This window comes from Dendrobates tinctorius, unplaced genomic scaffold (genome assembly GCF_039654945.1).
Source record: "Dendrobates tinctorius isolate UK_male_01 unplaced genomic scaffold, ASM3965494v1 ptg000051l, whole genome shotgun sequence".
Taxonomy (NCBI): domain Eukaryota; kingdom Metazoa; phylum Chordata; class Amphibia; order Anura; family Dendrobatidae; genus Dendrobates; species Dendrobates tinctorius.
In genome coordinates this window covers 15,218,507-15,245,426 of record NW_027361719.1, presented here as the reverse complement: position 1 = coordinate 15,245,426, position 26,920 = coordinate 15,218,507, and the positions used below count along the sequence as shown (strand labels likewise).

The 26,920-nt window shown below is 41.6% G+C and overlaps 2 protein-coding genes across 5 annotated transcripts in view; one reads left to right on the top strand and one right to left on the bottom strand.

The window, feature by feature from the left end:
- Nucleotides 1-298: 298 nt before the first annotated feature.
- On the top strand, nucleotides 299-13,797 carry LOC141091391 (uncharacterized). The gene is made up of 3 exons (XM_073576946.1): nucleotides 299-1,462; nucleotides 4,286-4,430; nucleotides 12,833-13,797. The coding sequence occupies exons 1-3, from the start codon at nucleotides 404-406 to the stop codon at nucleotides 13,129-13,131; spliced, it is 1,503 nt and encodes a 500-aa protein (XP_073433047.1). The 5' UTR covers nucleotides 299-403; the 3' UTR covers nucleotides 13,132-13,797.
- An 8,576-nt stretch (nucleotides 13,798-22,373) lies between these two features.
- Nucleotides 22,374-26,920, bottom strand: part of ARHGAP9 (Rho GTPase activating protein 9) — a 217,399-nt gene continuing 212,852 nt past the window's right edge. For all 4 annotated transcript variants that reach the window (XM_073576826.1, XM_073576825.1, XM_073576827.1 and 1 more), the window contains one exon: nucleotides 22,374-25,579. In XM_073576826.1, the coding sequence (XP_073432927.1) occupies nucleotides 25,321-25,579 (259 nt within the window). In that variant the 3' untranslated portion in view covers nucleotides 22,374-25,320. The remainder of the gene's footprint in view (nucleotides 25,580-26,920) is intronic.

Sequence of the window (26,920 nt, the reverse complement as noted above, 5' to 3'; positions counted from 1 at the left end):
GAATATGGAGCCTAGAGCCTCAAATGTCAGTCAATTTGCTCTGAGTCTGCACAACACATTCCTTATGATTCGGCCACCAGTTCTTCAAGCAGGAAATTACCATGTAACTTGCTATGTATGTGCTAACCTGAACAGACATGGGAAGTTACATGTAGGAAATCTTGAGACTTTGGGAAGTCAAAAGTTTAATACTATGTATTTGCAGTATGTTAAACACATTATTATCATTTATTTTTACATTAGCAGAGTTAAAATAATTTGTCCTGAACAATTTGGTTTATCTGTTTCTGTAGGTGAAAAACCCTATGAATGTTCCAAGTGCAAGCGAAGGTTTTCACATTCAGGATCCTACAGCTCTCACTTAAACAACAGGAAATGTTTTCCCTCTAATAACAGTAATTCGATGGTGCCCCCATTAATACATCCATGTTCTCTCCCTGGAGAACTTCCCTTTGGACAAAACTATAGCGATCAAGTCACACTGCAAAATTCCCATAGTAAAAATTGGCTAATATACCATCCAGTTGCTGAACCTTTACCCGCCCCACATGTCCAATGGTGTAGCCATGATTTTAATGTAACTGCTGGATCACCTGAGTGCATTTCTTTGGACACAGCTTTAAATTCACATTTGAAAAAGGCTCAAGATTTTTGGCATTTTGGTAATAATTGCTGGAGGAATTTGCAACAAATTAGATTCAACGGATGGCCAGAAGATCATCTTAGACAATGGGACTCTATAAGGAAACAAGAAATGGGCCACCAGAGTGCCAGTGTCCATCAGTGTGGAAAGTACCAACCGGAAACAATGTTTAGTAGTCAGCACTATGAAAACGATCAAAATACTAAGTCTTTATTCCAGTATTCCCAGGAGCTGCGAACTAAAACTATAGAAAAGAATTCAGTGATGTATAAAAATACTCCACAAAGAAATCCCAGTACTGAGAAGATAGAAACTGGAAAAGAAGAGGAGGCTACAAAAACTATTGAATGTGACCGGTTATCTCCTATCTACAAACTGGAAACCTTACAGCCCTGCCATTCAAGTCAATACTGTAGCTCAGAACACATCAGGTCAATTTCCATTAGAACTGTTCATGAACCACCCAACAGTGCTCCAAAAGACCCCCAAAGCGAGCCATTGGACTTATCTGTTCCAAAAATACGCTCCATTCCAGTAGTGAAGTCACATTTAAGTGAGGAACCATTAAAACTTGCAAATTATACGTTTAGAAGCAAAAGTTCCAGATCAGATTTATTCTCACTTGATACTGAGTCACATCAGGGGTCCCACAATTTGCCATGCCTGTTGCCAGATGTATTGCACAACTTCATTCAGAGTCGTTATCCATTTCTACACATTAACCACAGTTTCAGTGGACTCTCGTTCTGCCCTTTCATAAACTGCTTTTATGGAAACCAACCAAATAGCTTAACAAGATGTGAAGACTCCACACCAATGGTGAGTCAACCACTGGTTCTCTAAAAGGGATTCTAGATGCATGTATCTTGGCGTTCATGTGTATGGGCATGCTGCCTGTAGAGTGGTGCACAGAGGCTTTATGGGTTATTAGTATGCCGCTGAAAGAGTGTGCACTGCCGGAGAGGCTGTATCTGGCACCATCTGTATGGAGGTATTTTCACCTTAAATCACTGTTTACACAGGGTGAATACCTCCATACATAGGGAGTCAATGGAGCATGTCATACTGTGTTTGCAGGAGTATGAGAGTCACCGCACACTCATATTCCAGATTTGCAGGGTTTAATTTCAAGTGATGACGGGAGGTGAGCGACATAGACTTTTGACGCTTCGATCCTTCTCGTGTCTTTGTCACAATTGTCACTAGAAGAGAGGGAAAAAAATCACATCATGAGAGTCCAGCAATAAGAAAAAAGTGCATAGAAAACTCCAGATATACAGTATACAGTATGAATAATTTATACAATATATATAATATGTACCCGTCCCTGGATGGGAAAAGATCTATTTTACAGAGACATAGCATATCACATGTACTAACCTTGTATAGGACAGTGCAAGCCTATACTGAGGCAGTTGTCTGTCTGTGTAATTAGATCCATTGTGTTGGATGCTAGGGGAAGGGAACCAAAAATTAGTCCCACAGAGGGGCAGTGTTGGCGGATAGAATTAGTGTATTTCAGGAAATTTGGGTGTAATAGCCCCTGGAAATCACGAGAAAGTATAGAGAGTAGTGGGTAAGGGGGTAATGAAATAAAAAGCACCGGCGCTTCTACTAACAATTGAAATACTAGATATGGGTGCATCTGGATGCATGACCGGAATCCACGCTCTCACAGGTGGCAGCGGGCAGGTATCTGCTCACTCAAAATATTATCTCTTGAAACCTAAATAAAAATAACTGTTTTAAAAAATATATATATATTATCAAGAGTATAAATGTTTCCACTGACTCTGTGTGTACCCCCGGCGCTGCACAATGTGTCAGGTAATCCACTCCTCTGTATTACTGCTCCAGTGATGTCCCAAGAAAACATAAATGGGTACAAGCTAATAGGGCTTTGGGACATCTTGCTAGACTTACCTGTACACGTGTACGTGTTTCGGAAAAAGTGCTGTCCTTCGTCAAGTTTCCAGCGTGTCTCCTTTATAGTAGTATCAGATTCCATATGTGATTACCCGATACATTGTATAGGCTCAGGGCACAAACTGAGTCAGTGTAAAATACTAGTGTCATAATCCAGGCTGGGTTTTGGGTCTTTTCTCTCCTTTCTCAGTCTGGTCATTCAGGGATTAGCTTTCGAAGCCTCGTTCTGGTGTCAGGTCTGCTATTTCTCTGTACTGCATCCAGCAGACAGTGTCAGTTATATTTCCTGCCTACGGCGTGTGTAGCTGGCTCTGGTGAGACCCTGATTTGTCCTTCTGCATTTAGCTGACTTTGCCTGTGTCTGTGTACCCCTCTCCTTCCCGTCCCAACTCTGTGTATCCCTTTGTGTTTGGACTCCCCGGTACTTGACTCTGCTTTGGCTTTGACCTGATTCTGTCCCTTCCTTCTGGTACTTCTGCTACGGACCGGTACTGACCTTTTTGCACTCCTCTGACTCTGTGTGTGGGATTTCCCTTGGTACTACGATACTCTCTGGTACTATGATACGATACGCGGCTTGTCTGACTATTCTGCTGCCACCTGGTGGTAGCCTCGCTGCAGTGCTGCTGGTCTGCTCTGAGCAGGATTCTAGCCCTCTCTCCACTCTGCTGCCATCTAGTGGAGTTCACGTTACTCTGCATCTACTTGCAGTGCTGCAGCCTGACAACTAGAAGTTTAGTATGAAAGCCACCTAAACTTTGTTCAAAATCTGATCATGTTACAGAAATAGTTTTTATTCTCTTTATTTTGTCTGAGGCTAAGTTTACTTTGAAACATTCCACTAATTGGCCTCTGGTTGTACGGATCTGGCAGTAACGGAAATATATGGTATAATTTTTTCATGCAGTTGTAGTCAAGAATGGTTATCAGTACCGCTGGGGAAAAGGTATCTTGCCATATACCTAACAAATATGATGTATAAATGTGTAATACACAGTTTTACACCTTCACAATGATTGGATTAAAAGATCATTACTATGCATAGTATATCACAACTTATACATAAATAGGTTAACTTTAATAAAGCATTAAAGGGAATCTGTTAGCAGGCTTTTGTATAATCTGAGGATAGCATGAGGTTGGGGCCAATACACAGATTTCAGGGATGTGTCACTTATTAGGCAGTGTGCTATAGTTTCCATACAATGAATGTTTTATCAACAGGAGATAATCACTGCCTGGACTGATGCTCAAGTGAGCCCTGGTCCAACCACTCCACCTCCTTTGATAAGCAGCTCACTGTTAATAGACAATGTGCACAGAAAGCTGTGGTGTGGGTGGGAGCAGCTTTCTGAGCTCTGCTGTATTCTTCATCTATAAACTCTGATTATGTCACAACTGCTGCACCCAGTAAACTCTGTGATACATTGCTGGAATCAGGGCCTCTTTTCCTATATTATGATGCTCTCAGATGAGGTAGCAAAAACCTGGTGATGGATTCCCTTTAAATGTACAGTTACTTTGTTATAGTACACTACACTCCTCTATTAGTACTGTGGTTACACCCTTGGGCTGTGCCCATGTACGCCCACATACTACCCAGGAGGGATGCAGGTTGTTTAGGGTGATGAAATAGAAGGAGGTCATACTGTAGGCTCACACAGTACGTTACAAATGCGTTTCGTAATTCTTGTCTTCGATGTTTGATTCTTGAAGAATGTCTCAGAGGGAGAGAAACAAGTTGCCAGTGTACCACGTAAGAAGACCACAAAAGCCGACAATGGCCTATATGCCTGTGATCAGTGTAATAAGAGTTTCCAGAAAAGCAGCTCTCTTCTACGCCACAAATATGAACATACAGGTAAGATCACACTCAAGTTATAGTTGCTTGCGAAAGTATTCGGCCCCCTGGAAATTTTCAACCTTTTCCCACATATCATGCTTCAAACATAAAGATACCAAATGTAAATTTTTGGTGAAGAATCAGAAACCAGTGGGACACAATTGTGAAGTTGAACGAAATTTATTGGTTATTTCAAATTTTTGTGGAAATTCAAAAACTGAAAAGTGGGGCGAGCAATATTATTCGGCCCCTTTAACTTAATACTTTGTTTCGCCACTTTTTTCTGCGGTTACAGCTGCAAGTCGCTTGGGGTATGTCTCTATCAGTTTTGTACATTGAGATACTGAAATTCTTGCCCATTCTTCCTAGGCAAACAGCTTGAGATCAGTGAGATTTGATGGAGTTCGTTTGTGAACAGCAGTTTTCAGCTCTTTCCACAGATTCTCGATTGGATTCAGGTCTGGACTTTGACTTGGCCATTCTAACACCTGGATACATTTATTTGTGAACCATTCCATTGTAGATTTTGCTTTATGTTTGGGATCATTGTCTTTTGCAGACTCCAACAGGTTTTCAAGAATGGTCCTGTATATGGCTCCATCCATCTTCCCATCAATTTTAACCATCTTCCCTGTCCCTGCTGAAGAAAAGCAGGCCCAAACCATGATGCTGCCACCACCATGTTTGACAGTGGGGATGGTGTGTTCAGGGTGATGAGCTGTGTTGCCTTAACGCCAAACATATCGTTTGGCATTGTTGTCAAAAAGTTCGATTTTGGTTTCATCTGAGCAGAGCACCTTCTTCCACATGTTTGGTGTGTCTCCCAGGTGGCTTGTTGCAAATTTTAAACAACACTTTTTATGGATATCTTTGAGAAATGTCTTTCTTCTTGCCACTCTTCCATAAAGGCCAGATTTGTGCAGTGTACGACTGTCCCACCTCAGCTGTAGATGTCTGCAGTTCATCTAGAGTGATCATGGGCCTCTTGGCTGCATCTCTGATCAGTCTTCTCCTTGTTTGAGATGAAAGTTTAGAGGGACAGCCAGGTCTTGGTAGATTTGCAGTGGTATGATACTCCTCCCATTTCCATATGATCACTTGCACAGTGCTCCGTGGGATGTTTAAAGTTTTGGAAATCATTTTGTATCCAAATCCGGCTTTAAACTTCTCCACAACAGTATCACGAACCTGCCTGTTGTGTTCCTTTGTCTTCATGATGCTCTCTGTGCATCAAACATTACCCTGAGACTATCACAGAGCAGGTGCATTTATACGGATACTTGATTACACACAGGTGGATTATATTTATCATCATTAGTCATTTAGGACAACATTGGATCATTCAGAGATCCACAATGAACTTCCGGAGTGAGTTTGCTGCACTGAAAGTAAAGGGGCTGAATAATATTGCACGCCCTACTTTTCAGTTTTTCAATTTCCAAAAAAATTTAAAATAACCAATAAATTTCGTTCAAATTCACAATTGTGTCCCACTTGCTGTTGATTCTTCACCAAAAATTTACATTTGGTATCTTTATTTTTGAAGCATGATATGTGGGAAAAGGTTGAAAATTTCCAGGGGGGCTGAATACTTTTGCAAGGTACTGTATATTTTCTGTACATATACTTCTGTTAAGTCTATTTAAAAAAAAAAAAAAACAACAATGGTCTGCAAATAAATGTCTCATGTAGAATTGTGGCAAATTTGCACTAAAAAAAATCTGCAATTAAACCGTTTTGAAACTGGTCTGTGTGTAGGGAGGCCTGTACTGTCTACACTACAGTATATAACCGCGTGATGTTTGTTCAGTTTATATAGTGTAACTTTTGCTGATGGTTATTATGATAGCACTGAATTAATGGTGTATGAACAGTATACTGTGAGATGCTAATGGAATGCCCCGCAGGGTCGGGGGTACTCGGTACCGGGTCGGTCAGGCTCTTTTACAGGGGAAGTGTGTCACGGTGGTGTTATTGACCCGATCCGTGGCCCTGGGCGTCCAGATGAAAATGATGGAAGTGCAGATGAAGGGGAAGATGGTAGGATTATTAATAGGGGAAAAGGGGATTCGTGACGCCACCTGTGGTATTCGGCAATACAGGTGTTAAGCCGACTTTGCTCTGCAGATCCTCTGGGACAGTCTTAGGGCAACGGGGATGGTAAAGCTCTCTACAGGTTGAGCTGTGTCCCAGGGCAGTTGAGACGGTGACGGTGATGGTGTTTGCAGTGTGAGGCAGGCAGTTGTAAAATAACTCCAAGGACACAGTTAGGTGCAGTTTCTGGGTTTTTTACTCACAAGTTTCGTGTACACGTTGGTCCACTTAGTGCTGCGTCCTCTGAGGGAAGGGTTCGGCAAACTCCCAGGCAGATTGGGTACACCTTTCAGGACTCCTCCTTGTGTCTTCTCTCAAGGCCGTGTCTCGGCGCTGAATTCTCCTTACTTTCCCTGCCCTGCGCCTTCACAAGTAGTGCCCCCAGCTGGTAGCCACGGATCTCCTCAGGCAATGTGGGTCAGGCCCCGAGGTCCGTTACTCATACCGCTGCCTTTTGGAGGGTGCTTGTGGCTGTGGCTGAGGCACTTAAAGTGACCTCAGCCTCCGAGTCCTAAAATCCTCCACTAGTTTCAGGGGCCGGCTCCCCCCACTTCGGCCAGATCATTCCCTTCCACGGGTGGCCAGTTGCACTACCCGTGCCCCTAGGACCCCTTCTTCCTTGTCCAGGAGCATGGACAAGATGTTTCTCTCACTTCCACCCACAGTCCTCTACAGCAATCCTGCTCTCTCGCTGGTCCTGTCATCGAATGACTACTCTCTGGAAGGATCTCTTTACCTCAGGACTAGCTCCTCCCACCAACTGTCACCTTGCTCTCTCTGATTGGATGCCTAACTATCACTCCACTACCTAAGCTCCTCCCACTCTACCTACCTTCTACACAAACCCCCCACACCCTTTCCTAGCCAGTCTGGGATGAGGCCATCCTCCCGAAGGGTACGCCCAGGTGCCCTGACTAGCTAGTGTGTGTGTTGAGTGCAGTGGTGTGGTAATCCCTCCTTACCTGAGGGTGGCATACCACACCTCTGGATGAGGTGCAGTACCTCTGTGGCGACCGGACCCTCAGGGGTGCCACACTAACATGTACTGTTTACTGTATATGTTGTAGCTAAATCTCACATACCAACTTCTACACCAAAGCTGAGAGCATAGATCACACCGTCAAGAAATCAATTATCTTTTTATCACCTGTATAAGATGCATATGATGAAAAAATAACATACTAGTATACACTCACTGGCCACTTTATTAGGTACACTTGTCCAACTGTGTGTTAAGACTTAATTTCTAATCAGCCAATCACATGGCGGCAACTCAGTGCATTTAGGCATGTAGACATGGTCAAGACAATCTCCTGCAGTTCAAACCGAGCATCAGTATGGGGAAGAAAGGTGATTTGAGTGCCTTTGAACGTGGCATGATTGTTGGTGCCAGAAGGGCTGGTCTGAGAATTTCAGAAACTGCTGATCTACTGGGATTTTCACGCACAACCATCTCTAGGGTTTACAGAGAATGGTCCGAAAAAGAAAAAAAATCCAGTGAGCGGCAGTTCTGTGGCCGGAAATGCCATGTTGATGCCAGAGGTCAGAGGAGAATGGGCAGACTGGTTCGAGCTGATAGAAAGGCAACAGTGACTCAAATTGCCACCCGTTACAACCAAGGTAGGCAGAAGAGCATCTCTGAACGCACAGTGCGTCGAACTTTGAGGCAGATGGGCTACAGCAGCAGAAGACCACACTGGGTACCACTCCTCTCAGCTAAGAACAGGAAACTGAGGCTAAAATTTGCACAAGCTCATCGAAATTGGACAGTAGAAGATTGGAAAAACGTTGCCTGGTCTGATGAGTCTCGATTTCTGCTGCGACATTCGGATGGTAGGGTCAGAATTTGGCGTAAACAACATGAAAGCATGGATCCATCCTGCCTTGTATCAACGGTTCAGGCTGGTGGTGGTGGTGTCATGGTGTGGGGAATTTTTTCTGGGCACTCTTTGGGCCCCTTGGTACCAATTGAGCATCGTTGCAACGCCACAGCCTACCTGAGTATTGTTGCTGACCATGTCCATCCCTTTATGACCACAATGTACCCAACATCTGATGGCTACTTTCAGCAGGATAATGCGCCATGTCATAAAGCTCGAATCATCTCAGATTGGTTTCTTGAACATGACAATGAGTTTACTGTACTCAAATGGCCTCCTCAGTCACCAGATCTCAATCCAATAGAGCATCTTTGGGATGTGGTGGAACGGGAGATTCGCATCAGGGATGTGCAGCCGACAAATCTGCGCCAACTGTGTGATGCCATCATGTCAATATGGTCCAAAATCTCTGAGGAATGCTTCCAGCACCTTGTTGAATCTCTGCCACGAAGAATTGAGGCAGTTCTGAAGGCAAAAAGGGGTCCAACCCCTTACTAGCATGGTGTACCTAATAAAGTGGCCAGTGAGTGTATGTGTATACATATATATTATACGTTCACCTTTTAAATCTTCGCTGCTCCCACACAGATGGTTCCACTGCTCTGTCGAAATGAAGTGGTATATTTAACACTTGACCCTGAAAGCCAATAATTGTTGGCCAGTGTTCGGACCGGACGGCATGGTCACGTCGTATAAAACACGTCATCACTGTAGCCAAGTAAACAAAGAGCATTTAGGGATTACTAGAGTGAATGTCTATGTGTTATTTTTAGTCATATGCATCTAACCCGCCTCTGATACTCAACAGATGGCAGTCGGCCGAACAATTGTTTGGCAGCAGCAGGGTCGGCTTCAGGTTTTCGTTGGCCCTGGGGTAAGGGTCTCAGTAGGCCCCTTTAACACATACCACAATTCATGATGCACAGTTAAGGAATATACGTATAGTACAATGCCAAAGATTTCACTTACTTCTTACATTACATGAGTGATCTGTATTGTAAATTATACAATAACTCAGAAACCGGCAAATCCTCACAGTGCACAGTACATACCCTGGGGGATTCAAAAGTCTCCAGTCACACAGTCCATACAGTGGTGTAACTACAAAGCTATGGGCCCCGGTGCGAACTTTCAAATGGGGCCCCCCATGCCAAAATACATGCACATCTCCGCTCCGTACACCTCATAAACACGCGGCTCCTCTCCGTACACCTTGTACACACGCGGCTCCGCTCCGTACACCTTGTACAGATGCGGCTCCGCTCCTTACACCTCGTACCCACGCGGCTCCGCTCCTTACACCTCGTACACACAGCTCTGCTCCGTACACCTCGTACACACACGGCTCTGATCCGTACACACATGGCTCCGCACACCTCGTACACACGTGGCTCCGCTCCATACACCTGGTGCACACGCGGCTCCGCTCCGTACACCTCGTACACATACATGGCTGCGCTCCATACACCTCGTACACACATGGTTCCGCTCCGTACACCTCGTACACATGGCTCCGCTCCGTACACCTCGTACACACACGGCTCTGCTCCGTACACCTCGTACACACGCCTCCACTCCGTACACACACGGCTGCACTCTGTACACCTCATACAAACGGCTCTGCTCCGTACACCTCATACACACACAGCTCTGCTCGTACATGTCGTACACGCAAGAATTGGAACGGTTGGGAGATATCATGGTCTGACCTGCCGGGCCCCTGACTCCCCTGGGCCCGGTCGCAGTGGCGACTGCTGCGACTGTGGTAGTTTTGCCCCTGGCTCCATACAGTATTGTGAGCACCACATAGTCCTCCACACAGCATTATGGACACCACATAGTCCTTCATACAGTAGTATGATCACCCCATAGTCCTCCATACAGTATTATTGGCACCACATAGTCCTCCATACAGTATTATGGGCACCATATATTCTTCCATACACTATTATGGGCCACATATATTGTTCCATGCAGAATAATGGGCTCCATATAATACTACATACAGTATATTAGCACCATATAATGTTCCATAAAGAATGGTCCCTATATATTGCTCTATACACTATAATGGGCCCCAGATATTGCAACATACAGTATAATGTGCCCCACATAGTGCGCCACACAGTATAATGGACCCCATATAATGCTCTGTAATGTATAATGAGCCCCATATAATGCTCTATACAGTATAATGGACCCCATATAATGCTCTGTAAAGTATAATTGGCCCCATATAATGGTCTAGACCCCATATAATGCTCCTTACAGTATAAAGGACCCCATATAATGCTCCTTACAGTATAATGGGCCCCATATAATGCCCCATACAGTATTATGGACCCCATATAATGCTCTGTACAGTATAATGGACCCTACATTATTTTCCATACAGAATAATGGACCCTATAAATACAACTCCATATACAGGATGGGCCATTTATATGGATACACCTGGGTGGACCATTTATATGGATAAACCTAAATAAAATGGGAATGGTTGGTGATATCAACTTCCTGTTTGTGGCATATTAGTATATGGGAGGGGGAAAACTTTTCAAGATGGGTAGTGACCATGGCAGCCACTTTGAAGTTGGCCATTTTGGATTGCATCTTTATAAATGGCCCACCCAGATGTATAAAAAAAAATAAAACATCAAATACTCACCTCTCATCAAATACTCACTTGTCTCAGCGTCTTCGGATTCTCTGCACTGCTAGGCAGAGATGGTTTTGCAATTTGCAACCTTTTCCAGCCAGATGAGCATCAATGACTTTTCTTCTCAGGTCATCATAAATCCGCTTTGTTCATGCCATGATGCAACATCACAAACCTTTGTTGTCCAGATCAGACTTTAAACAATCAGTTTTGGTTTTGCATTTTCATTTTTCCCTCCCCTTCTTTCCAGAGCCACAACTTTTTTATTTTTCCGTCTATATGGCCATGTGAGGGCTTATTTTTTGTGGGACGAGTTGTACTTTTAAACGACATCATCAGTATTGCCATGTTGTGTACTCGAAAATGGGAAAAAAATTACAAGTGCGGTGAAATTGCCAAACAAGTGCAATCCCACACTTGTTTTTTGCTTGGCTTTTTTGCTAGGTTCACTAGATGCTAAATCTGACCTGCCATTATGAGTTCATAGACACCAAATATGTCTATGTCCTCTTTTATCTAAGTGGTGAAAAAAAATTCCAAAGTTTGCTAAAAAAAAAAAAATGTGCGCAATTTTCCGAGACCCGTAGCGTCTCCATTTTTCATGATCTGGGGTCGGGTGCGGGCTTATTTTTTCCATCCCGGGCTGACGTTTTTAATGATACCACTTTTGTGCAGATACGTTCCTTTGATCGCCCGTTGTTGCATTTTAATGCAATGTCTTGGCAACCAAAAAAACGTAATTCTGGCGTTTTGAATTTTTTTTTCGCTACGCCGTTTAGCGATTGGGTTAATGCTTTTTTTATTGATAGATCGGGCAATTCTGAACGCGGCGATACCTAATATGTGTATGTGGGATTTTTTTTTTACTGTTTTATTTTGATTGGGGTGAAAGGGGGGTGATTTGAACTTTTAGGTTTTTTTTAATTTTTTTTATTTTGAAACATTTTTTTTTACTTTTGGCATGCTTCAATAGCCTCCATAGGAGGCTAGAAGCATGCGCAACCCGATCGGCTCTGCTACATATGGGCAATGAGCAGATCACCCATATGTAGCAGATTTACTGCTGTGCATTCAGCGCTGACCACCGGGTGGCGCTGAAAACCATATGCCTGGAACAACCATAGAGGTCTCATAGAGACCTCTGGTTGTCCAGGCAACATGACGCCGACCCCCCAATCACGTGACGGGGGTCGGCGATGACGTCATTTCCGGCCCGGCGGCCGGAAATGCTATTTAAATGCCCGCTGTCAGCTTTGACAGCGGGATTTAACTAGTTAATAGGCGCGGGCGGACGGCGATTTCGCTCGCGCCTATTGCGGGCACATGTCAGCTGTTTATAACAGCTGACATGTCCCGGCTTTGATGCAGGCTCAGCACCGGAGCCCTCATCAAAGCAGGGGAATTGTCTGATGACGGACTGTGTCCGTCATTGGATATTAAGGGGTTACGCCTACGCACATCTAATTGTCATCCTATTGATTTAAAACAGACATAGATTTCACCTTCCAATTATCTTCTAATCCTAAAGGTTCACATATTTTTGCCCCTCACTGACATGTAATATTGGATTATTTTCCCGTATAAAAAAATATACAATTTAATATTTTTGATTCATTTGTTTGACTTTATTCCCTTTATCTACTTTTAGGATTGATGTAAAACCTTGATGTAGTTTTTGGTCAAATATATGCAGAAATATTAAAAATTCTGAGGGGTTCACAAACTTTGAAACACCACTATAAGACTTTGTTCCCTTTAACAATCTAATTCTACTTTTTCATACCCAGGAAACAGACCACATCAATGTGAAATTTGTAACAAGGCCTTCAAGCACAAACATCATCTCATTGAACATATTCGTCTACACTCGGGAGAAAAACCATATCGTTGTGATAAATGTGGCAAAAGATTCTCCCATTCCGGGTCCTTCTCCCAACATATGAATCATCGCTATTCCTACTGCCATAGAGACACTACATATCTCCCAGAAAATGCTGAAATGGCTTGGGGAGCCACATCAAACCAGGCTGAAAATCACCAATCATTGCATTCTACTGAAGAGCTGAGGAATGTGGTGCAGACATGAATATTACCCATAGACTACAAAAGTCAAAGGCACTACATTGATTCTCTGAGGAAGTGGACCAATCGGTATTATAAAAACGGATTAACAGTTTTCTTTATGGGTTTTTATTATCAAATAACTTATTAGATCTTATTAACATTCTTTACGTGTGAAAGAATAAAAGATGAATAAGATGATTACTGTTAAGAAAACGGATTTGGCTATGTCAATATAAATGAGGGATGGGGCCACCAGGAACCCCAGTTTGACAATGAGTACCATGTTGAAGAAGTCTACCCACTTCTCAGAATCCAAGTGTTTGAAGTTCTGGAAATAAATAAGCTTTAATAATGTACTAGGCAAAATCTGTAAGACTGGAATCATACATGCAGTTTTTGTGCCATTTTTTTGAACCAAGAAGAAGGAAAAGTATAAAGGAAAGACTGATACTCCTCACTTTTGTATCTACTTCTGTGTTTGGCTCACAATAATTGAACTGCATGTGTAATTCCAGTATAACATAGCCCCCACTTAGCATTGTGTGTTTTAATACTAGTGTCCTCTAATGTGACAAAAGGGAATAATGATCCCTCAGTCCCAAGAATTACGATGCAATTGAGATCTCTGTACCCCCCGGCTCAAGCAGAGTTTTAGCACAAATTGTTCCAATCTGAAGTTTAGTGTGCAAAATAACCACTATTCCCTTTGGCACCCTTGAAATTGTTCCAGAAAATAAAGTATTTTCTAAAGTATTAGTGCAATTACACATGTTTTGTTATACATATGTTTACTTCCTTTGTTTATATTGGAACAACATGAAAAAGCAAAGGAAAAAAGGCAAATTAGGCATAATTTCACACAACACCTCCAAAATGGGGGTAAACTACTTTGTTTAACACATGTGATGCTCATTCAGCACACCTGTGGCAAGTAACAGGTGCAGGCAATATGAAAATCACACCTGAAACCAGGTAGAAGGGGAGAAGTTGACTCAATATTTGCATTGTGTCTCTGTGTGTGCCATTCTAAGCATGGAGAACAGAAAAAGGAGAATAGAACTGTCTGAAGACAGACAATAACATCAATCTCAAAGTTACAAGTCCATCTCCAGAGAACCTGATGTTCCTTTGTCCATGGTGTACAATATAATCAAGAAGTTTACAACCCATGGCACTGTAGCTAATCTCCCTGGACGTGGATGACAGAGAAAAATTGATGAAAGTTTGCAACGTGGAATATTCTGGATGGTGGATAAGCAACCCCAATCAAGTTCCAAAGAAATTTGAGCTGTCCTGCAGGCTCAGGGTGCATCAGTGTCAGCGTGAACTATCTGTCAACATTTAAATTAAATGAAATGCTATGTCAGTAGACCAAGAGGACCTACTGCTGACAAGGAGACAGAAAAAGCTAAATTAAAGTTTGCCAAAATGTACAAGCGTAAGCCAAAATCCTTCTGGGAAAGCGTCTTGTGGACAGATGAGACCACGACAGAGCTTTTTGGAAAAGCACATTATTCTACCATTTCTCAAAAACACAATGAGGCCTACAAAGAAAACTACATAGTACCTACAGTCAAATATGGTCAAGTTTCAAAGATGTTTTGGGGTTGTTTGGCTGCCTCTGGGTGCCTCAACTGTGTGAAATCTGAAGATTACCAAAGAATTTTGGTTCACAATGTAGTGCCCAGTGGGTTTGCATCCTGGGTCATGGGTGTTCCAGCAGGACAATGACCCCAAAAATACTTTAAAATGTACGCAGAAATAGATGGAAACAAAGCGCTGGAGATTTCTGAAGTGGCCAGCAAAGAGTCCGGATCTAAATCCAATTGAACACCTGTGGAGAGATCTCAAAAATGCTGTTGGGAGAAGACATTCATCAAATATGAGAGACCTGGAGCAGTTTGCAAATGAAGAGGGTTCCAAACTTCCAGATGAGTGGTGTAAGAATTTTGTCGATGGTTATAGGAAGTGATTGATTGCATTATTAGTTCAAAGGGTGTGCAACCAAATATTAAGTTGAGGGTACCAACAATTTTGTCCTGACCATTTTGGGATTGTGTGTGAAATTATGTTCAATTTGACTTTTTTTCTCTTTTTTTGTGTTGTTCCAATACATACAAATAAATGTGTATACAAAACATGTGTATTTGCAAAAAACTTCTGGGAGAAATACTTCATTTTCTGGAACAATTTCAGCCAACACTTTTGGCCACGACTGAATATATACAGGGCGTTGCAAAAGTATTCAGCTCCCTGGAACTTTTAAACCTTTTCCCACTTATCATGCTTCAAACATAAAGATAACAAATGTAAATTTTTGGTGAAGAATCAACAACAAGTGGAACGCAATTGTGAAGTTGAACGAAATTTATTGGTTATTTTAAATTTTTGTGGAAATTAAAAAACTGAAAAGTGGGGCGTGCAATATTATTCAGCCCCTTTACTTTCAGTGCAGCAAACTCACTCCAGAAGTTCATTGTGGATCTCTGAATGGTCCAATGTTGCCCTAAATGACTAATGATGATAAATATAATCCACCTGTGTGTAATTGAGTCTCCGTATAAAGGCACCTGCTCTGTGATAGTCTCTGGGTTCTGTTTGATGCACAGAGAGCATCATGAAGACCAAGGAACACAACAGGCAGGTCCGTGATACTGTTGTGGAGAAGTTTAAAGCCGGATTTGGATACAAAATGATGTCACAAACTTTAAACATCCCAAGGAGCACTGTGCAAGCGATCATATTGAAATGGAAGGAGTATCATACCACTACAGATCTACCAAGTCCCGGCCGTCCCTCTAAACTTTCATCTCAAACAAGGGGAAGACTGATCAGAGATCCAACCAAGAGGCCCATGATCACTCTGGATGAACTGCAGATATCTATAGCTGAGGTGGGACAGTCTGTCCATAGGACAACAATCAGTCGTACACTACACAAATCTGGCCTTTATGGAAGAGTGGCAAGACGAAAGCAATTTCTCAAAGATATTTATAAAAAGTTTTGTTTAAAGTTTGCAACAAGCCACCTGGGAGACACACCAAACATGTGGAAGAAGGTGCTCTGGTCAGATGAAACCAAAATCGAACTTTTTGGCAACAATGCCAAACGATATGTTTGGCATAAAGGCAACACAGCTCATCACCCTGAACACACCATCCCCACTGTCAAACATGGTGGTGGCAGCATCATGATTTGTGCCTGCTTTTCTTCAGCAGGGAAAGGGAAAATGGTTAAAATTGAGGGGAAGCTGGATGGAGCCAAATACAGGACCATTCTTGAAGAAAACCTGCTGGAGTCTGCAAAAGACCTGAGACTGGGATGGAGATTTGTCTTCCAACAAGACAATGATCCCAAACATAAAGCAAATTCTACAATGGAATGGTTCACAAATAAACGTATCCAGGTGATAGAATGGCCATGTCAAAGTCCAGACCTGAATCCAATCGAGAATCTGTGGAAAGAGCTGAAAACTGCTGATCACAAATGAACTCCATCCATCCTCAATGAGCTCGAGCTGTTTGCCAAGGAAGAATTGGCAAGAATTTCTGTCTCTCGATGTACAAAACTGATAGAGACATACCCCAAGCGACTTGCAGCTGTAATCGCAGCAAAAGGTGGCGCAACAAAGTATTAAGTTAAAGGGGCCGAATAATATTGCACGCCCCACTTTTCAGTTTTTGCATTTCCACAAAAATTTAAAATAACCAATAAATTTTGTTCAACTTCACAATTGCGTCTCACTTGTTGTTGATTCTTCACCAAAAATTTACATTTGGTATCTTTATGTTTGAAGCATGATATGTGGGAAAAGCTTGAAAAGTTCCAGGGAGCCGAATACTTTCGCAAGGCACTGTAGATTGCACACGGGTGCTATTAATTTTTAAATAGGTAAATACTTGTTGTTGCTTTTAGTTACAGACTTGATTACTTGTGTTACTTATAGGCTATGTACCCCTTTGCACATAATTGTTTGTATTGGTTGTTTGTTTCCTAACTGCAGAATTAAGTAACCTTCTATAAAGTCTTTATAATTTCGTTTTACTATTTTGCTGCTACAGTGTCTGTAAGTTCTTTTCTAGCTGAGTATTTTTGCAAAAATGCTACAGATCTGTCAGAGATCCTCTTCGTAATTCTGTCTATTCTCACCTTCCCCTCTCCTGCTGTTAGAGACAGCAGCAGGAAAGGGGAGGTGATTGTACACAGATTCCTGCAGCATGGAGAGGGTATACAGTATCTCAGGGAGGGCAGAGAAAAGTTACATTTGAGGAGGAAAGGACATGAAGAGGAAATAAGTAAGGAAAGAAGCTGTATAATGATAACAAAGAGAGCAGCACCCTAGATACAAGCATACCTCACTTCCAGCCTATATGCTTGAAAACAAACTGCCACAAGAGAAAAATCTGCAAAAATTTTTTCGGAGTCCAAAAAAGAATGAAAGAATGAAGATTGCACACTGACACTGTAATTTTATTAACCAAATGTAACCACTAAAGTATATAAAAATAATGTTTGTCCATAGCCTTTAATGTTTACTTAAATATTCAGGGAAGTGTGCAGATATATGTCACACAACCAATAGAATATAAGAGAAATTATATTACATCAAATGCTACTGTACAACTAAATATAAATTAGCAATCTATGTCAGATATGTAAAATACTTAAAGGACCTTTCAACAAATTTCTCATGTTGAACTGGATGCACGATAGTGACTGTAGAGCAGAATAACATTTTTTTTCTTTTTAATTTCAATTTTCCGTCACAGAGATATTACCAATTAAAGTATTTGGCACTTCATGAGTTAACATTTTTAAAGACCAAGTGGGTAGTATTAGACAGTTTTTATTGGGGGCTTGTACTTCTTCTACCTATTTGATGCTGACAAATCATAAGCAGCAACACTCAAAGGAAACAAGAGCAAACCTCCACCATAACTTAGAGCAGATTTTTCAGTATGGGAGATGTAATGATACAAGCACTTATCTCTTGGTCTAACCTCCTACATGAGTCAGTGTTGGGGGAGGGGGAGGGCAGCCTAGTTTAGTTATGTCACATTATAAACCCTTCTATTAGCACTCCAAATTACTGAGTGTGTCAGTAATGATACTTATGTCTGCTTTATTACTGAGGCAACTTGTACTCACTCTGCAGTCAGATCAGGGTTGTCTTAACATCTCACAGTATGAGGCAAAAGGTAGTACAGCAAAGCTGAAAATAATAGGAGAGGAGGAGAGCTTATAGCTGGGTTTGTAAAATGAACTTATCTGAGAGATGTTAGTCATTTATGCTTTCTAATCATGCAGGAGGTTAGACCAGGAGACCAGGCTGGCTGTCATTATACAGCTCAGACACTGAGAAATATGCTCTAAGCTATGGTCTGGGTATATTCTTATTTACGTTGCTATCTGCTTATTATTCAGCATTATACAGGGAGATGAAGGACCCCCCCCCAGTGCAAACACTAATAACATGTATTGTGACTTTAAAAAAATAACTCATTAAGTGCCAAATACTTTGATGGCTAATATCTCATCAATGGAGATATTATATCTTGTGCCAAGTTCAACATGGAAAATTTGGTGAAAGATCTTCTTTAATAGCGTATTACATATTATAATTTCAACTAACAATAATATGATGTTTAATGTAACACTAGAAGTAAGATTAGTAAATCTAAATAACAGGAAACAATTATATTGCAGGTGTTGTCTAATTTGGAAACTTTAATTTCAGACACCCTATCAGAAAGTCATAGTTGTAGGTCCTGCGTACAGAATCCCAACCTATCTAGACCAGGGGTTAACAACCTTTTTTGATCTGAGGGCCGCATTGTCAGACTGAACCAACCTCAAAGGTCGCAAATTAGGAGTATTACCTTACTTCTGAAAAGTATGTGCCATAAATATCTAATAGGGGCTACTTCTATTTTTAGGACTCCCACTTATCAGGAGGATACAATTCCCCTTCTCCCCATTCACAATCAAAAAAGGAAGAAACCAAACATTCAGCTTTCTCCATTGTAATTTAAAGACTTGTCTGGTGAAAACAAATTGGTACCTATCTACAGGATAGGTGATAACTTGTTGTTTCTGGGGATCTGACTGCTGGAGTGGAATGAAGTGGCCGTGTGCCTTCTGCTCCGTTCATTCCCTATGAGGTTGCTGAGCACTGCGCTCCACTTGTTCCAGCAGCCCCATAGAGAATGAGCATCCAACCTACTGCTGCATTTCTTAGCAGGGGTAAAAGTGCCTTGTCAGGCTTGTTTTGCTTATTGGTGCAGGTCTCAGCAGTTGGATCCTCAACTATCATTTTTTATCAAATAGCCTGCGTTAAATGCTGAAACAGTTGAGTGTTTCCCTTCTCCCATAAAACACAGTGAATATAGCAGTAGTCATCCATGGTCTCTTCACCTTATCAAGTCCTTTCTGTGCTATGAGACTCCCATTATGCTAAATATGGGGGTCCTAGTGAGGACCACACAGACACAGTGCACCATTACTAACTGTCCCTATGGTGCTATCAACCACTCCTCTCACTGACATGCCAAATACATGAGCACAACTACCAGACACTGTGAAGAATCTCTGTGATGAGATGGTTGAGGGCCGCATAGAAGGGTATTGCAGGTCACTTGGGACCCCTAGGTCCACAGCTTGTACACCCCTGATCTAGACTATCTACTAGTAACTCATAATAAACTGGACCTGTTAGGAATACGTATGATGTTTCATCAAGTGTTACTGGATTTCTGGAGCTAACATGGTGAAAAAGATTCCTCAGTTTGATCTAGATGATCCTTCTCCTTGGGAACCATTTGTCTTCTCGCTCCAAAATATAAAAAGCACAGGGATTTTCTCAATTTAGAAATTTATGGCAGATCGAAAGGATATTCAACAAATGTGTTACAAATACAGGTTCTACTTCTGTGACCCACACATATCCCAAGACCAGGATTTGTGCAGGTGTAGTTCATAAGAGTATAGCAAACCATTACAATGTTTCATGTACCATATATATTCTTTATATACTGTTTTGTTTTCTATGTGTATGCATTTCCACATCTATCTATAGGTATAATCTTGGCAAAGTTCATCTTGGATAGAAAAGTTGTTGAAAAATTATCTGTTAATCACATTCAGTGGAACAAAATAAACATTTTTAAGCATATTTATATCCATATTGAACTTTAATTGGGCAGTCTAATTTTCTATGTTATGGTCAGTTGCCTTTTTCACAAATGCCAAACCTTCAACAGCAGTGTAGACCTTGAACAGAAGCGCAGACCTTGAACAGCAGGGCAGGTCTTGAACATAAATGCAAACCTTGAACAGCAGCGCAGACCTTGAACGGAAGCGCAGACCTTGAACAGCAGGGCAGGCCTTGAACATACATGCAACCTTGAACAGCAGGGCAGGCCTTGAACAGAAGCGCAGACCTTGAACAGAAGTGCAGACCTTGAACAGCAGCGCAGACCTTGAACAGCAGCATAGACTTACCGATTAATATCCAAAGGATATGTCACAAGCGCCATCTCAGGGACACACACATATCCCAAAAATGTGAGCCAATGACCCTTGTCCTGCCTGCTAAAGTGGCCTCTGGTAGGCATATTTAGCCATTTATATGGAAGTCATGGAAACGGCAGCTATGAATATGCTATAAATGTTTGAAAGGAGAATGTCTCTTTAAAAATGTGTTTCTTTTCTTTGTATGTGTAAATAAACTGCTGCCCTTAATAGTTGGTCATAAAGTCATGAGACATGCATTTTGGCTGGCTGGTCTCTTAATGAAGTGTAGAATACATATACCGATACATTGGGAAGTACAGGGGAAACAGTAGGGACAATATAAGGTACGCCCAGGGTAACATAGCAGTTATGGTAGGACAGCGGCAATAAAAAAAATTGGGGGTAGTGTGAGGAAGAGAATCGGGCCGTGGGTACCTGTCCTGTGCCGGGTCCAGAACTGTCAGGGCTGTCTGCTCTGTTGTCTGAGGGAAAGAGTACGAGACTAGACAGACCTTTGCACCCGGAAGCAGGGGGTGTGGCCAAGCGGTAGCGGCCACAGCGCGCGCGGAAACAGTGAGTCTTAGCGGGAACATGCGGTGCGCCACAGAGAGAGGAGTACTCCGTCTCCCAAGCAGTGAGACTGTGCCGGCCCTCATCCGTGCACCTCCGCCGTCATCAGCGGGGATTCCAGAGAGAGAAGTGCAGTGTACCCGGTAACTGCCAGAGAGCAAGGTGTCGTGCGCTTCGTGACCGTGCGTACAGCGCAGGTGCCACATAGAGAAAACCAAGTACTGGACAGACATTTGCGGCCTACCTTGTTAGTTTATACTTGCTAGCTCACGTTGGATCCTTATTGTGCTGCGGCATTGTTTGTTACGGCTGCACATGCTTATGGACTAGGGGCTCAGGGAAGGTGCCGAAGACCGACCGCTGACGCCAAAAGATGGACTGCCGTTACCAGCAGGACCTTCTTGGACAAGCACCACATCAGCCGTTGTTGGCGCTGCTGACCTCCAAGTAGTATCTGCAGTCTGAGGAACTTGTGACATGATAAGTGTACAAAAGAACTGCCGCTACCTTGTTCATTACTCTGCATATCCTTTTGCAATTGAACTGTTTATTCCCTCGTTTATCCATTCATCGCCCTGCGAGGAGTTAACCCCTTATTGAATTAAAACGGTTAAAATTGTTAACCCTTGCTCTGCCTCCTGTCTGTCACTGCATTTCGACCCCTACTCACAGTAGCAGTGAGTCAGTGACATTTTGAAAAATATCCTTGATGAAGGAAGGTCTGGACCAGTCTTGTTGGAAAGAAAACAAATGTTAGCTATCATTGACTGGGAAACTTTTAGTGATTTTTATGTTGAGGAAAGAAGGGAAATCCAACCTTTTGTTCATGGTCCTATGATATCTATGTATGTACCTGATATGGATGCTAAAATGTATACCTTTTACTTTCATGTAGAACTAATTTTAGTAGGAGGTAAAGCCAATTTTAGATATGAATGGAATTTCTAAATTGTTCATCATCCCAATGAAGCAGACATGGACGTCCTAGTTTTTTTGTAGAGAGTTTAGAGTTTTACACCTTTTTTTGTTTCCACCAAACTTTCTGTTTGTGCCTTTTTCAATGTTTATTGTGTATTCTGGACACCAACTTTTTCTTTGCATAATTTTTTGAGATTTTACAAAACATTCAACTCTTTGGTAAATTTTCAGGTGTTTCACGACTTTCTGAAGTCAAACATACAATGCTTGGCAACTATTTTATTACATATAGAAAATCATTGCATCTACACATATTCACCAATAAGGATAATAAAACAACTTTATCTTTCATAGCAAATAAAAGTAACACAATAACACATTTCTTTGTGTCACCGAAGATCGTATTCAAACCTGAGGTGTAAATTATCATATAAATAGATGATCCTGTTGTGAATATACAAATACAAACTGTTATTAACACATGTACTCCGTATATTAATAAACTGTTTTTTCTTGTCATTTTGTTGTACAGTCTCTGATTGCATCTCCTTTTCAGAACTTGCCCTATGAATAAAGTCCAAATCATCATTAGGCCATTTTCAGCTCTAAATATTCTGGTAAAGCTGAAATTTTATTTTGATTCATGTTTATTCGATATTAAAGATATTTGATCCATGATCAAATATGAATATAATTCCAAATAATCTGCTGATAATTCGTAAGGCAATAGTGCAAGATATGGGGAATGCAGCGGTACTACTATGGACAACAATGGGACATACTACGGCTTGAAAAACAGATGGTATTATATACGGCTCATGAATTGCTGCATTTATTGGCTTTATAATTAAAAAACTTTAAATATGGAACTAATCTGGACCTGTGACATGGTTACATGGTTATTATTATTAAGGAGTTGTCCCATTTCAACCCATATATCCACTATTGAGACCAACATCTATTTTTATTTATTTTACTCACTTATATAATGCCATTAGCTCATCAGTGCACTACAGACATTATCATCACTGTCCCCATTGGGGCTCACAATCTAGATTCTCTATCAGTAGGTCTTTAGAGTGTGGGAGGAAACCGGAGAAAACCCATGCAAACACGGGGAGAACATACAAACTCCTTGCAGATGTTGTCCTTGGTGGGATTTGAACCCTGGACCCCAGCGCTGCAAGGCTATATCTAGAGGCATAGTTGTTGGCTGAACAAGTCCCTAAGTATATGGACAGCTTTAGACCTCATGAACACAACTGTATGCTTTCGACTGGGAGCAGAAAAAGAAGAAGTCGATTGTTTTGTGACTGAGTGAACTAATACTTGCCTCTTTTACAACCTTTACAGGGAATCTGTCAGTAGGATCCACCCTATTAAGCCATCCATATGGGCATGTAGGTCATAGGAAGCTGAAAAAAATGATACCTTATTTTATTTATAATAAGCTCTGGAGGTAGATTCTCATGAGGATCTGTGTCCAGCCCATAGATCTTAACAGCTCATTTACATATAAGAAAAACATGGATTTCCCTGGAATAAGTCATCAGATCGTAGATATCAAGGAATCATTTTTTTCAGCTTCCTATGACCTACATGCCCATATAAAATTCCCTCTAAGTGCACAAGAGCATCAGATCATTTCTTGAAAGGCGGAGTTCTACACTAATTCTGTTTCTGCCTCATAAAAGTAGAAAACAAAAGATAGGCCCTCCTGTCCCAGGAGGAGGAGAAGGGTGTGGTATAGAGATGAGCGGATTATTTGGAATTCGAATTCAACTGCTTTGATGGATTTTCCTCAAAATTTGATTTGCAAAAAAAATTGCAATACTGCAATGCCTCTAATTGCTCTGAAAATATGTGTAGAATATTCCGAAGTCTCCTAGAAATGTATTGAACCCCTTGTGATGAGATCTTTAATGCAAACACAGCCCCAGTAATGTCCAACTGACAGAGCAAAATGGATGGTAACCAACAGCAATATTTGGGTGGCGTGTGTATGAGCCTAATATTAAACTATTACAAGGTAGTGCGCTTAAATATAAATATATATATATAATATTGTATTATTTTACAACATGCACACTTTGTCACTATATCATATTATATCACAGATCAATTACAGTAATTCACAGTCACTCTGTGCCGCACAGCACCTCCCTATAGATCACTTGAATGTTTGGATTATTAATCACAGACTGAGACTACCACTAACATTTTCAACATATTTCAGAACAGTAATACACCACAATCAGATTAGGCCTTTTTTCCTAGACTTTTGTGGAATGACCTGTGCGCTCTGACCTCCAATCCCTATGCTATAAAATCCTAAAACCACTGCTTATCCTGCCCTCATCTTTTATAGTGGCTATCTTAGTCCACTCTGATTGGCCGCACAAAACTATTTGATTTGACAGTTGCAATGCAAGGAATTATGGGGAATAATGCAGGACCACACCTGACACCATTTGGAGCTCTCTTTGGCTCCTATAGTGCGTGAAATGGCACCCGGCATTCTTTTTTTGCAATCCTTGCAAAACGATTTGTAAAGGGTTCGAATTTGTATGGACCTGCGAATTTGAGGAAATTCAACTTGAAATCAATTTGCAGTGGATCAATCCGCTCACCTCTCATAAACCAGCATGAAGAGCATTGGTTTCATGCTTTTAATATCGGGCGCTCTTCCTCCCATCCCATCTAATTATTTACATCTTGACTCCAGCTGTCAATAAATGAACCAGCATATATGTGCTCCATGTTCCATATCAGCCTAGGTGAATGGTAGTTGTAGTCTGATAACAGCTGGAAAGTTACAGGTCGCAAATTTAGGCAGAACGTATTATAAATGTTTTTCCTAATATCTGCTCAACCACATACAAACACTTGTTCAGAAAAAAAACAGTGAAAATGCAAATATATTAAGCATAATATAAAAATAAAACAATAAATTGCAATTAAATTTAAACATTTGCATTCATCAGAGTATAAACCTTGCCAAATATCACATCCATTGTGTATGTTCCAGCTTAGACCTACTAATAAGCAATTTTATTTCCTTAGTAAATAGCTAAGAACACAGTCATTGTACCTTGAATACCTTGTACAGTTGGCTTTAAATCTCCCACATAAATGTCCATTCCAGATGCTGAAGAACTGGGAATCTATAGGGAGGTATTTGTCCGAGGCTCTTCCTGAAAGTTGTACAGTTCTATAAAGGGGTGGACAGTTCTATGTGGGCTTTAGCCTCACATTCATTCTCTGTACAGGGGGAATTACTAGATTTCGTTGGACTGTCCTTGAAGATCTCCTTATAATGAGTGAGAAAATTTTCCACAACTTGGTTTTGATAAACCATATTAGCAGCAATGTTAGCAAATTGCTCCTTCTCTGGTCTCATCAGGGTGGGCCCAAAAACAATACCAATGTTTTGAGTGGTCATACGATTCATCTCGGAGTGCTCTATGACACTGACGGGAAAAAACAACATTCAGAATTAAAATAAATTAGAGAAATGTAAAATAATACATTTGTCAATCTGATCTAATACTAGCAGAAACCTACTAAATGTCATATGTACTTGCTGCTTCACTCATTAGGCATTGCTTCATCCAGCTTCATCTTAGGAGAGCTAAAGGGTGCATTACATTCAGGCACCCGTTCGGTGGCCCTGTCAGGGCTTGCGTCCAAACCCCCTACACTATAGAGTGCAACGGTGCCAATAGAACAACTGCGCGCTCTGTCATGTATCATTTTCGGGAGTGTATGTCTACTACAGACAGACACCCATCCTGGCAAAATGTATGGTAAAAGGACACCCCTTTGGATCACATATGTGGGAAAGAATCAGAAATCTTTCTTTATGAGTCATGGCAATATGTCAATATTCTTTCTGAATGTGCTGAATGAAATCATAGAAATTAATACATTGCAGACAAAACAGATACAACCAGAACAACAACTAGGCATAAGATACAGAAATATGCTACAGGAAGTTAAAGGTGGTCTTAGAGGGAGGAAATATGCTAAATTGGTCACTGACCCGGTCACTTGTATCACGTGCATTACTCATTGGATAAAGATGAATTCTATAGTCCTACATTGCACAGATTACAATAGTTTGCCTGGATGAAGTTGACATTCTGGCAGGAAGAATGAAGCTCAGTCACTTCCCCCTTTAATTTATCAGGCATGCCGATCCTGAATCACACAGGCGTAAATGGCCAGTGGATGGACTTGTGAACTGCAGCTGTTCACAGCCCTAGAGAAATTTATACATTGGCAGGCAGGAAGTGGATGAAGATGACTCAATACAAGCGTGAACCAGAATACCAGAAAAATAACTGTTTCTTCACTAATTCTGAAAATATTTTCACTTCTATTGGCAGAAAATAACCTCTGTGAGTCAAATACCTTGTACTAATTAAAATCAAGGATTAGATCCCCTAGTAAGTCTTCATGTGGGATGTCGTATATCTACGTTAGGCTCGGGACACAATTGTAGCTGCCGCCAGATGCATATGTGGCGCCCCTGAAGCTCAGTCGCCACAGAGGTACTGCACCTTCTCCTAAGGTGTGGTGCCCCACCGCCTAGGTAAGTTGGGAACTCCTTTCCACGCTCCAACACTCGCATCCCACACGACAGGGTAGTTCAGCACAACCACATTGAGGTCTCTCTCCTCCTAGACATTAGGAGTTCCTTGGTGGTTCCCTGCTTGGAACACTGGATGTGCTGGGAAGTGGGTGGAGTTGAGATATATAAAAGAGTGGGAAAGTGTAGGATGACAGGTCAGTCTGACGGGAGGTCAGGC

Coding starts and splice junctions, on each gene's coding strand:
- LOC141091391 (XM_073576946.1), top strand. CDS start 404: ATGGTGCCCCCATTAATACATCCATGTTCTCTCCCTGGAGAACTTCCC. Junction 1,463..4,285: donor GTGAAGACTCCACACCAATG/GTGAGTCAACCA, acceptor TGATTCTTGAAG/AATGTCTCAGAGGGAGAGAA. Junction 4,431..12,832: donor CCACAAATATGAACATACAG/GTAAGATCACAC, acceptor TTTCATACCCAG/GAAACAGACCACATCAATGT.